The 12345-nt window shown below is 44.0% G+C and overlaps 2 protein-coding genes across 3 annotated transcripts; one reads left to right on the top strand and one right to left on the bottom strand.

Annotated features, from left to right (window-relative positions):
- Positions 1 to 333: 333 nt before the first annotated feature.
- Positions 334 to 3873, bottom strand: LOC146257188 (butyrophilin subfamily 1 member A1-like). 2 transcript variants are annotated; one of them, XM_084675014.1, is made up of 6 exons: positions 3685 to 3873; positions 3192 to 3310; positions 2810 to 2909; positions 2107 to 2466; positions 1254 to 1595; positions 334 to 700 (listed from the first exon to the last, which is right to left on the bottom strand). In XM_084675014.1, exons 3-6 carry the CDS (start codon positions 2874 to 2876, stop codon positions 582 to 584), a joined length of 888 nt encoding a protein of 295 aa, XP_084531140.1. In that variant the 5' UTR covers positions 2877 to 2909; positions 3192 to 3310; positions 3685 to 3873; the 3' UTR covers positions 334 to 581. The 2 variants fall into 2 exon arrangements, with proteins under 2 accessions (XP_084531140.1, XP_084531141.1); XM_084675015.1 differs by having other exon boundaries at positions 2819 to 2909.
- A 1261-nt stretch (positions 3874 to 5134) lies between these two features.
- Positions 5135 to 10215, top strand: LOC146257187 (uncharacterized). Its single transcript, XM_084675210.1, has 4 exons — positions 5135 to 5789; positions 6316 to 6540; positions 6860 to 8015; positions 8977 to 10215. Exons 2-4 carry the CDS (start codon positions 6408 to 6410, stop codon positions 9161 to 9163), a joined length of 1476 nt encoding a protein of 491 aa, XP_084531336.1. The 5' UTR covers positions 5135 to 5789; positions 6316 to 6407; the 3' UTR covers positions 9164 to 10215.
- Positions 10216 to 12345: the final 2130 nt, after the last annotated feature.

Genomic DNA, 12345 nt, shown 5'->3' with positions numbered 1-12345 from the left:
GAAAAAGTAATGTGGTGAAAAGGAATGTAGGCTAACAGTAATGTTCCAGCGGATATCAAAACCTCAGATGGACATGCTATCTCACTATGTGATCAATGGGATCAAAGGCAGGTTTTTAATAAAACAAAATGCCACAAGACACAGTAATGTGTTCCCAATATCGTTCTCTTATGCATTTTTCATTTCTGACTTGTTTCCAATATATCTTCCTACCCCAGCTATGTTTTCAATAGCTCTCAGCTACTGAAAAAAAGATGCTGTTTGTCAGAAAGGAGGACAGTAAATTCTTAAGATCATTGGTTGGCTACAACTTCCATTTCAGGAGACGAGTAAAACACGTCAATGTTTTTATTTCCTGAGAAGAACGAAACAACAACAACATTATCTCTTAAATGTAACATATATTGCAAAATATCTTTACAGTCTAGTCTACCCTCAAAGCCATATGGTTTTCTTTTCTATAATGCACCCCCCAACGCACACACAGCATGACATAGGCTACAGTCATCGCACCTAGGTTTGGGTTTTAGTTTCTAATGAGAACACAAACAGAAGCACCAACACACATGCACATAGAAATTCTAGTGACAGGACCTCCAGGCCCCATTCAGCAGGCAGAGACACACTGAAGCAGCCCATATCAGAGCAGCTGCCAGGACTCCAAGTCGACTCCTCTCATGTTTGGGACTCGTAATATGTCCTGGAGGGAAAGAAAAAACATGTCTGTCTGTCTGTCTGTCTGTGTTATCCTATCCTATCTATCCTGTGTTATATCCTAGTCTTTCACAAAGCCTATACCAACAGTCCACCTGACTGTTTCACTCTGGGACAGCAGGAGGCAGCAGAGTCAAGCTCAGCAGGAAGCAGAATCTATGATTTTAAATTAAATCTCCATTCTCGGGATGGGCTCATTTTACTTTGATTGTCCTGCCATGATATGCTGATAGGCTTCTTAAATTGAGAAGATAGCTTCCAGTATTAATACGGAAAATGTAATGAATCGGCTTTCTTGGATTTTTTGTCTCTTTAATAGTAAGCGTAAATGTGTGGCCATGTGAATGGGGCTGATATACCGGGATATGTGGGGCAGGTGTCATATAACAGTGCAGTTCCGTGAGGAAATTGTCTGGTTCCCACTCATCAAGAACCAGATCGAGCTATCTTCTATATTTTTTATGAGACTGAAATGCTGTAATTTCTCTTTGGGATACAGTATCTACATACCCACATACGCAGGTGTGTCTGTACTATACCTGGATGTGTGGGGCTGATATCACAAGTAGCTGTGCTGCTCACAGTCTGGTTCCCTCTGGGGTTGTGGACTGAGCAGGTGACCCAGTTACTGCTCCGTTCTCCGGGTTCCTCAAGATCTCCAGGGAACCAGACAGCGCTAATCTGGATGCTGAATCTGCCCCGGCTGTCCCGGGACAGGTTCCGAACCTCGCTGCTGTTGACAACCATCTGGTTGTGGAGAACCCAGCTCATCTCACCCTCGGGGTAACCCCCGGTGCTCTGGCACCGCATGAGCGTGCCGTCACGTCGACGAGCTTCCCTGGGCCGGGGCTCACACGCTATGGTAGGCTGGGAGTATGGGGCTGGGGGACGCAGGAAGAACACATTGTTTGAACTACTATGATAACACAACCTCACACCCCTCCAGCTCCACCATCAGAGACTTGGAATTACTGCTACAGCTGTGTCTGCAGTCACAAAAACACAGGGGAACTAGAAGGAGGATGATAGAGATCCTGTTCTCACTGTAAAGCAAACTGTGAAGCTGTTGGGCGACATTGATCAAAACACATCATAGCATTGAATCGTATTTTCAATTCAAATGTTCATGTCATAGTGTGTCATATGTCATATTTTGTGCCATATCATGTCATATAGATCCTGGCATATCGTTACTCATTTTAACATATGTAACCATATCTTAACATATCACTTCTTGTAGCACATTGCAACAGACTGGTTGGGTATTGTGTGTTATGTTATGATTTCACACTTGATTGCATTGCAACTGTATTGTACTTTTTTATGTTCTACTGTAGGGCATAGATTCATATTGTATTAATGGTGTCTCTGGATTGGTTTAGCAAGTCTCACCAGTGAGTTGGAGCTGAATTGTAACGTCAGCATAGTCTGAGCCTGAGAAGAGGAAGCACTCGTAGTCCCCTTCATCCCAGAGGGTGGTGTTGTCGAGCAGGAGGCTGGCATCGCCCTCTCCCAGCCTGCCCTGCTTCACCGACACCCGGCCGCGGTAACCCTGGTCCTGGGTCTTTAACAACGGCTGGCTTCCCTTCAAGTGGAAGACATTGTGCTGCACCTGGGGAGTCCGTCTTGTCCAGATGAGCTCGAGGGAAGGGTGGAGGGTGGTGGGAGAGAAGTGGCAGGGCAGGAGGACAGTCTCTCCTAAAACAGCCTCAGTCAACGTCTGGCTGGTTGTGATTTTCAGACAGCTGGAATCTGGATGGAGTTAGGGATATGTTTGACATGGGAAAGGGTGTGGTTCAGTGGTGGAGCATTTAACTGCAGGTTTAAATCCCTGTCTGTACTAGGCTTTGGATAAAGGTGTCTGATTTACACTCAGCAGATGCTTTTATCCATAGCGACACACACAATTTTGTATGTTGCAAGCAGTAAGTACAGAATATCAAGGACAGTTGTAATACTATTTCAGTGGTTGGTGCCAATGAATAGTCAGTTTAAAAAAAATACAGTACAAGTGTGTGTGTGTTTGTGTGTGTGGGGGGGGTCCAGTGAAGGTGTATGATACATGATGCTGCATGCGGTTGTATCAAAACCTTACCACACACACCTCTAAAATACGCCAGAATGAGCAAGATGACGATGATTTGAAGGAAAATACAAAGCATTTCCTCACAATTCTTTCAAACTACAGGAAGATACTGTTGAAAGGGAAAAAAGTCCATTTAGAACAATCCATCTCCAACACACAAGTGAAATAAAACAAAAAAAGACAATGCCAATAAAACCAGTATTTCCAGAGAGCAGTCTACTGTTTCCAAAACAATCTTTGCACACAGTCTAAAGTGTGTGGAGTACCTATACTATACTCAGCTATTTCTATTCAGTTTCTCTTCAAGTACTATCAACCATCTATGAATCACCAAGCAGGTGTGTTGAGTTTAAGGGATCATTGTGTTTAAATTGATGCAACAGCAACTCACCGTAAAACAAGAGTGTTGTTGTTGATCGGATCACACGTCTTCATATTCTTCCGCTCTCTGTGAGAGTGAGGGAACCTGACTCTCTCCTCCACCCTTCCTCAGGGCTACTGAACACCTGGCTGACAGAAAAGAATGGGTGTGCTCTCATGCCCAGGCAAACATGTTAGGCTGTTGATAAAGGCCACTTCCTCACAAAACACTTGTTGTTTTTTGACATGCAACATTAGGAGAACCTCTTTACATGGTGTATGAGTCTTCCATAAAGGCTCTGTAAACAGTGATAACAGGTGTGGGCGGACTGCGGAAAATAACTAAGCCATTGTGTTTCGGTTAAAGTTAACCTTCAAGCCTCACCTCTCTCTCTCTCTCTCTCTCTCTGTACTACATTTCCCTTTCTTTCTCTCTGTCTTTGTGTTGCCAATCCATGTAAAAAGTTAATATAAGCAGAATTCACAGGGAGTTTCTGGTGATGAAATGATGGTGTAACTCCTACCAACATGCCACAGCGCAGGCCTGGTTCTCTCCTCCACACAGTAGCTGTCTCCCATCCCACCACTGGCGTGCAGCGCGAAGGAGCTATACAGCAATACCCTTCACAAAACAGGCAATGATTTCACTGCAGCAAGAGATGAAGGTTCAGATCATGTTGTGACATCCACACAATGAAAGGGCTGCAACAGCATGTTCACACACTGGAATGTCTTGAACACTTGAATCTTAAATGTATTTAGTCATTTTGTTCACATTTTTGTAATGCAATCTAACTGTAGCCAAAGCATTATGTTACTAATGTTACTTATCAAGTGTTATTGTAATTTGAGAAAACAAATGCATGTACTCTAATTTAATCTTGATTCATAATCTCATATTTCCTGTGTATCTCTCTGTTGGTAGACTTGTACCACAATAATGAGAAACCCAGAACCCAAACCTGTGTGTCCAATGTGTCATTGTGTGGTTTTAATGTAAAACAGGTTACACAAATCATGCATGTAGAATGCAATGAGGAGGAGACTAACTGTCCAACTTTACATATAGGGAGTGAGATTGGAGGAGACCCAATGTTTGGGATACTGTAATAGTAGTAATCAATATCAACAAACAGATGGACAAGTCGTAAATCCCTGGCAACAGATGTGCCATATAAAAAATAAATAATAAACTAGGGGCAGTGTTCCTTATTACTATAGCAACAGGGAGATGAAGCAACCCCCATCCAATTTTGGAGGATAGGAGAGGTGGGGGTGGGAGAGGGCAGGACAGGAGGAAGCATTGGGGTAGTAGCTCTGGGGGTAGTGGAATCTAGAAAGAAGGGGTGGGGGTGGGAAAACAGGATGGAGGAGAGAATCCACAGACTGAGAGGGATGCTGAGGGATACTAATGAGGGTTCACGCAGGTATCTTCATCTCTGCCCTCGCTGGTGTCCTCAGATGCTGGTGTCCAGCAGAGAGCCCCCCCCTCTGCAAAACATCAGAGGTCTGCCTGAAATCTACAGTGTTAAAAGAGTCTGTGTTTTCAGATTGTATTAGGTAATGTGGCACTGTCCAACCGGAAACATCTGAAAATTACATTACAGCAGATGAGTGTTGCTTCGTAGACTTTTAACACGCAAAAGTAAAAACACTGGAGTGTTTGTAATTTATTTCGATTTTTTGGGTTTGAGGGGGGGGGGGGTGATTGAGTGATATAACAGGTTATTTTTCTAATATTTAATGTGAGGCATGTATTAGGGCTGCGTGTTACAGGTTAAGCAGAGCAAATGTTCTCTGAGTCCTCTAAGACCTTGAAGACACACTTATTAGAGTAAAAACAAAACACCACTTTAGGCGATCCGTGACAATTGAAAGTCATTGAACACTCGATCACCGACCAATAGCGTTATTCCTCTATAAACCAATAGTGCGGCCACATTGTTACAGCATTCAGCGAATCCCCTGCGGATCTGATGCAACAGGACTGCAACTAAAGTTACACCTTCTAACTGCAAGACTGTGTCCTTCCTCTCTGGCGTGAGATTAAATAGTTCCTGGTAATAAACATCAGCTAGTGCCGTTATACACAGCCTGTTGCAAGGGACTGTTTCTACGTTATGTATATCTTTGTAGTACTAGAAAGCGTATCTTTGTTGCATTGTTATCTGGCTTGATAACGCTTTTAAAAATGGGCAACCACACTTTGCTGGAGTAACTGATCTGGGTGTGTTTAGTTGTTATCGTCCATTCGAATAAATTGCGCCATTCGTTTGGTATGAACCAAAATGTGTCTTATTTCTGTTGTTTCATATAGAGTGCCTAGTAACAACACACAGGGAAACTAACCGGAAAGTCCCTTGGTTTATGACGTAGAGTTGAACTATACGTACTGTGCGGAGGGATTTGTATATTGTGATACGGTCGGTTTTAGGAGTTCGAGAAGAAGTAGAGGATTTAAAAACTTTCTGTCCGCAGCACAACCCGTCTTAATATCACTTCAAGTGAAGTCCTTGCGTCCCAAGGAAATTATGGTTCTTTAAACTGTTGTTCTTGTTACCTCTACAGTCGTTGTGCTTTGCATCTGCAACGCACTTCAAGACCAACCAACCTAGACAGGAAGAATGGGGTAAGTGTACCTTATTGAATGTGTTGGACCATGCATAAATGTAACTTAAGACATTAAGTAGTCATATTCATTGGGAATGCATGTTACAGTCACTTTGGATTAAAATCCCTTTTTGAGTCCTGAAAAAAAAAAAAAAACATCTCTCAAACTTTTGCCCTTTGATAATTTAACAAATTAAATTGGCTACATAATGAATAATCAATAAAATGTTTATGAAAATAGTTTAAACATACAGTATTTATATTAGGTTATAGTCATATTAAGAACATAATGTAGGAATGTTGAGGAATGTTCTTCACATTTAATAGACATTTTCCGACTTACGGTGACTGTCATCATAGTCACCGTAATCTAAACATCAATGTCAATGGATGTCATGTTTCAAGAAAATGTTGCCACCTAAAAAAGTGATTTCAACCCATTCCAGCAGGTGTTCTAGCCATGGTTTCAGATGTGTGAAAAGGTGAAATGGATGTTGGGTAATATGGAATTGCAGGAATGATACTGATACTTATTTGTCCTATAGGTCTCCAAGTTTTTCCTCCATTTTGTCCATAGTGACGCTTGGCCCCAACAAATTTGGTGCATTTCAACGTTTTGACCAAAAAAGAAAGCAAGATGCTGGCATTGATCCTTCGCAAGAAGGTTCCTCTTGTTCCCATGGTCGACCTCATCATTCCCTCTCCCCAACTGGCTAGCCAATCAGGGGACGAGAGGGGGGCGGAGTCACCGGAGAGGCAACATTTAATTGGTGAGTTTCGCCAAGACGCTTTTTTATTTTTCCACATTCCAGGCAGGAGCCGCAGTGCAGCACGGGGCCAATGTCGTACAGTGAGTACAGCTAAGTGGATATTTATCGAGTGCAGACGATGTTGTTCAATCATTTTCAAGTGATCGGTTAGTTTTTTTTTTTCTGTTTTGATTTTTCATTCATCCATGTGGATGAAAAAACAGTTTGCAGCATAGTCATCATTTGTCGCTTCAATAAAATATATTTTTTTCAACATTTATCACGGTTTCTGTTTATCATGATGTTCTATGATTTTAACGCAAATTGTGTTTTTTCGCAGGTGATGGTCAGACAGACTGGATGACTGAAAAAGTTGATTTGTCTTCGTTTGTGTCGACGACTGAGTCCTCTCCCAGCTCGTCCCTACCGCCCTCACCTCTGGAGCAGGATGTCAAGGTGCCCTCAGACCTGGAGGTCATGACCTCTCTGCTGCAGGAGGAGCTGGCCCAACTCGAGGACTATTTCCGCTCCGAGTCCTCGGCCACCAAACTGGAAAAATCCTCAAAATGTGACAGAAGCGCCCCAAATATGGGCTCCCAGTCATACTACCAGCTACCCTACACTTCGTACAGCACCAGCCAATCAGAAACCAGTCCTGTGGTTGTTACCTTGGCAACAGGGGAACTCGACCTGGCAGGCTTTTGCGGCGGTCCAATTGCCAGACCTAAAATGCAGAGACCCGCCCCTTACAGCTACCACCGTTACCACAACAACAGCAGGAGAATGGCTCCGGAATCAGTGAAAGTCGGACAGGAAGTGGGGCACGAGCTGTGGAGCTCCAAGGGCAGTTACTCAGGGCGCCCAGAGAGCCACTACCCCACCCTGAAGACGAGTGTGAAAAGCATCGCTAGTGTGAAGAAGGTCAGAGAATGTGCTTTAATGTTGAAAGAGGAGGAAAGTTACTGTTTTTCAGAAGGAATGTTTTGCAGCGAAGAGATTGCCCGAGGGTTTTGTCTGGGAGGCTCTTTCGATAGCCACAAGAGAGAAGGACAGTTGATGCACGGCAGCGCGAAAGTCGGGGCCGCTTACGATGCCCCGGGAATCGAGGTCCTGCACTGCAACAAAGATGGCGGAATCCCTGGTGCTGGAACGGCTGCCCAGGAGCAGCTTGGCGGCGAGGGCTACTTCCACCAATCGCTGGCCACCGCAGAGCCTTACCACAGCTTCATAGCTGAGCTGGAGCAGCCGACTCAGGCACATGCTGTGGAGCCCGTGCACGCCCACTACCTCTACCCAGAATGCCTTTCAGACCAAAGCTATGAATGTCTGTCCAGAGGGGGAGGGGGGGAAGGGCCTATGGTGGGGGGTCCCCTCCAGCGCCCCGCCCCCCCCAGGCTAAAGGACGACTCGGTGCTGTTGGCCACGCCTCCTCTGGAGCCCCCGACTGGAGAACGCAGGCAAAAGAAGAGAGACCAGAACAAGACCGCTGCTCACAGGTAAGAGGAAAAGTTTTTTGTATTTTCTGAAGTATCTTGGATCATGCATGGGGATGTCACACAAAAATGATGATCTAGTTGGTAACTTATGCTTTGGGTAAAATTCTGCTAATTGACTAAATGTAAATTAAATCCTGTAAATACTGTAATATGTCACTATAATGCAGTCAGATATTTCACTGCATAAGAAGGTACTAACCTATAACATTTAGTTACTTTCAATACTGTGTTTGTAGTGGCTCAATGGCTCCTACAGTGTTGTCACTGGGGTTTTATTGTACAGTAATATCATGGTGTCTGTGATCTTATACATGTGTTCTAAATTAGTTAATAGGTCTGTTCTTTTCAGTGTCATTTTGATAATTGTTCCCCCAAAATACGTGGTAAAAATCAGTCGAGCAGTTCCAGTCTGTTTGTATGATGTTTGTGACGTGAACAGGATGTTGAGGACTCTGAAATGAAGTTTGGTTGTGTGTGATGTTCGGCTCGTTACTTTGGTGACACCTTCAGTGTTTCCCAGCTCTCTCCTGGTCTTCCTGTGTGAGACAGCAGAGAGGACCCGAGGCTTGGGTCTCCTCTGTGTGGTGAAGGAGGCACGGAGAGGAAGCCAGGTCAGACCCTGGAGATTCAGATGGAGACAGTTGTACACTGAATCTCATATGATTTCTTCCTTCCCTTCTCTTAAAAAACCCAGCTTTCTATTTATAAATGTTTTAATGTATTCACGTCATGCAGTACCAGAGCAATTAAAAGTACACAAGATTCTACATTTTGGGAATAGGTTTTCCAAAGTTTACTATTTGAATGAGGATATTAGGAGAATGTGAGGATTATGACGGGACCATTTGATGACTGTGGCTTTAGACATGTGTCCTTCACATCATAAAATATGACCCCTACCTTCCTACCCAGGACCCACCATCCCTACTTGGCTGATTTCCCTGCCCTCTCTTCTCCCCAGATATCGGGTGCGTAAACGGGCGGAGCTCGACTCTCTGGAGGAGGAGCTACATGGTCTGGAGGGGCAGAACCGGGAGCTGAGAGACAAGGCGGAGTCGGTGGAGAGAGAGATCCAGTACGTCAAGGACCTCCTCATCGAGGTCTACAAGGCCCGCAGCCAGCGCCTCAAACAGGATGGCAGTGCCTGAGTGTCCCGTGGCAGCTTGAACCCCGCCAGCACTAGGACCCAGAACTGCCTGGTCGTTCCACTGTCCGACCGGCCACACAATAGTTGCATGATTTCGGTAGTTTTTCTTCAAACGAATGACATGACGACCGCTTTACTATTGCTCCAAGAGGAGGACAAATCAACACAAAAACCTTTCCGGAATGTGTACCTGTGTGGGCAGATCCAGTCTCACCAGGGCGAGGAGGGTTATTCTGGACATGTCCGTTACCACTGTGATAACCTGACCCAAGCTCCCGGCCTTGTGACCATGGAGGCTGAGCTTGCTGTGTCTGGCCGTTTACACAAGCTGTCTGGACAGTAGAAGTAGCAGTGAATGAACAGAGGTTTGCTTGTTGCATTGTGATATGTGGTGGGTGGCATCAAAGCTGCTACTTGCTATATTGTCGGACATTTTGATTTCATTTGATCAGTTTGATCGTTTTTGTCTCACCCAGTCTAAGTTTAATGGATTGCCAGGGAAATGTTTTTTCAATTTCAATGCTGTGCAAATGTTCTTAATCATTATAACCCAATGCTACAACTTCTCTCTCAAACTGTATAGTGTTTGTGCCGACTCACAAGGACGAGCCCGAAGTAACTAATGCATGTATGATTTTGGAAAAGCATGTGTGATTGTTATTTGATGAAGGCGATATTCCGTTATCTGCATGGCTTAACTAACAACCTCCCACAGAGCACACACTTGAGGGACCTTACATAGTCTCGTCAACTGCCGACATCAGACAGAGCTTTAAACCCCTTCTCATTCTCAGGTTGGGTTTTTGTACGCGAGGAGGAGAACAAACATGGCGTCCACTAGCTTTTCCCCTTCCGCTCTATCTTGGCTGTACTTGCGAACAAACAATCATCCGTTGACACGACAATGAAATTGTTGTCGAGTAACTGTCTGTGACTTCATGACAATCTAATTCTGATTTGTTCAAATTCAGGCCGTAGAGTTTAATACATGTTACTGTCAGGAACTGATCAGGTAAACAACAGCCAAATAAAGCAATTGTGTTGTACCCTTAACTTTGTTGTGTCACTTATTACCATGTATGTTCCTAATGCAGTGTTATGATCATGTGCACAGAACACCACACAATCCCAAATAACCCTAAAACAGTGTTGCTATTATGTTTGTATACAGAACACACAGAACCCTAATAAACCTAATATGATGTTACTGTAACAGTGTAATGGGTGTTGACATGCTTTGTGTGTGTGTGCATACGTGTGTGTTTTTTGTGTGTGTGTGGTATGTTTATATGTGTGCATTGATGTGTGTGTGTGTGTGGTAAGTGCATATGTGTACCTATGTATTGTGTGTGTATGTGTGCTCTAGTGTCAGTAAGGAAAGTCCCATGGCTAAACCAAACAGGCTGGTTACCAGGGCAGACCACATATTGGAGTTCTGCAGTGACGTCACAGCAACGCTATCTCCTCTGCCACCACTAGGTGGGGTTATGAGCAGGTTCATATGTGCCGTACCCCTCCCTGGCCCCAGAGGCACATGAGGCAATACAACACAATCCTTGCAGACAGAGAGATGAGAGTGAAGGGGGGGAGGAGGAAGGAGACAGGGTTGGAAGAGAGGGTTAGAAAGACAGAGAGATGAGGGAGGGTGGAGGAGAAAGGAGGCAGGGTTGGAAGAGAGGTAGAAGGATAGAGAGATGAGGGTGGAGAGGGGGGAGGAGGAAGGAGACAAGGTTGGGAGAGGTAGAAGGACAGTGGAGAGGGGGGATGAGGAAAGAACAGGGTTGGAAGAGAGAGGTAAAAGGACAGAGATGGGGTGGAGAGGGGGGAGGAAGGAGACAGGATTGGAAGAGAGAGACAGGTAGAAGGACAGAGAGATATGTTTGGAACTTTATTATGAGAGCTATGTTCTCAACTCAGTTCGAGTACTTTCGAAAACCGCAATGGGTACCAAAGTGCTGTAGCCTACATGGAGTTACAGAAAATAAGATAACATAGCGTATTATTTCGATTAGACGCCGCCCTCGATTAAACGCCGCTCTAAAAATGGACATTGTGTAATAAACGCCACCCTCGATTAAATGCTGCACTCCCAAAAAATATGAAAACGGTTATTTAATTGGTTTAATTAAAACAATATTTATTACAAGTAGCCTAAATCACAAGTGTATTATAATTCCCTCGACGCACAGACACAAGTGGCTTTCTTGCTACAGGTTTGAAGCTTCTTCTCCATATCCACCGTGAAAACGAACCCACACAGTTTCACGGTTATTTTCTCGTTAGCCTATTACGAGAAAATAAAACAACACATTTAGCATAATCTGATACATGACATGCGCAGCATAACGTTCACTAACGTAAAATACAGACACAAAAGAACATACCTCGTTGGCTGCATACCGTACACAAGGGAATAGAGGTTTCCTTAGATCGCTATCATCCGATAACAAGAATTTAAACTTTTATTGGAGCATTAAGTTGTCCGTGCTTCGCTTGCTGTTAGCTTGTCGAAGCACTCACTCACAAGCGTTGCAAAGGCCTTCAAAATAAAGGCACTGTAGCCTACTCTTACCAAATAACTTAATACTCTTACCATGTCACTTAATAATACTCTGAATGCAATTATTCTAAATTATGACATTGGTTGAAAACAAATTCTACATTATAATAATATAATTCCTACAATTAGGCTACATGTAGCCTACAATATAGCGAGGTAGTTGACTTCACCACTGGCGAATTCGCCTTTCATCAACCCAAAGTTTGCGTAGATCTGTTGCTGCTGGAGAGTGCTTTCTGCACAACTTTCTATTAGAAAGCTGAAGTGTAAGAACGTTTCGGCATGCTGCTTCTGCTGCTGATTTCTACACAATGTAGACATGCGCGGCTTCAATTGTATAGGGTACTGTTTGACCTCCTTGTAGGCTATATTGTTTGTCTATGGCCGCACTGTAGCTGCAATTCTTGAACTCTCTTACTAATTAAACCCGCCCTCGAATAAACGCCGCACCAAAAATGATCATTGTGTAATGAAGAAATATGGTAGCCTACATACAGCTCAGAATACAACAAGCATTTGAAACAGACAAAGACAATATAAGACAAATGTACACAGCTCAGAATACAACAAGCATTTGAAACAGACAAGGACAATATAAGACAAATGGACCAGGGCTGCCAACT

Source organism: Hypomesus nipponensis, chromosome 15, assembly GCF_054491055.1.
Source record: "Hypomesus nipponensis isolate SF chromosome 15, ASM5449105v1, whole genome shotgun sequence".
NCBI classification, from domain to species: domain Eukaryota; kingdom Metazoa; phylum Chordata; class Actinopteri; order Osmeriformes; family Osmeridae; genus Hypomesus; species Hypomesus nipponensis.
Note: the sequence above shows the minus strand (reverse complement) of the source record. Positions and strands in the feature narration are given on the sequence as shown.

Coding starts and splice junctions, on each gene's coding strand:
- LOC146257187 (XM_084675210.1), top strand. CDS start 6,408: ATGCTGGCATTGATCCTTCGCAAGAAGGTTCCTCTTGTTCCCATGGTC. Junction 6,541..6,859: donor GGAGAGGCAACATTTAATTG/GTGAGTTTCGCC, acceptor GTTTTTTCGCAG/GTGATGGTCAGACAGACTGG. Junction 8,016..8,976: donor AACAAGACCGCTGCTCACAG/GTAAGAGGAAAA, acceptor TCTTCTCCCCAG/ATATCGGGTGCGTAAACGGG.
- LOC146257188 (XM_084675014.1), bottom strand. CDS start 2,876: ATGCTTTGTATTTTCCTTCAAATCATCGTCATCTTGCTCATTCTGGCG. Junction 1,596..2,106: donor AATTCAGCTCCAACTCACTG/GTGAGACTTGCT, acceptor TGCGTCCCCCAG/CCCCATACTCCCAGCCTACC. Junction 701..1,253: donor TATCAGCCCCACACATCCAG/GTATAGTACAGA, acceptor CTTTCCCTCCAG/GACATATTACGAGTCCCAAA.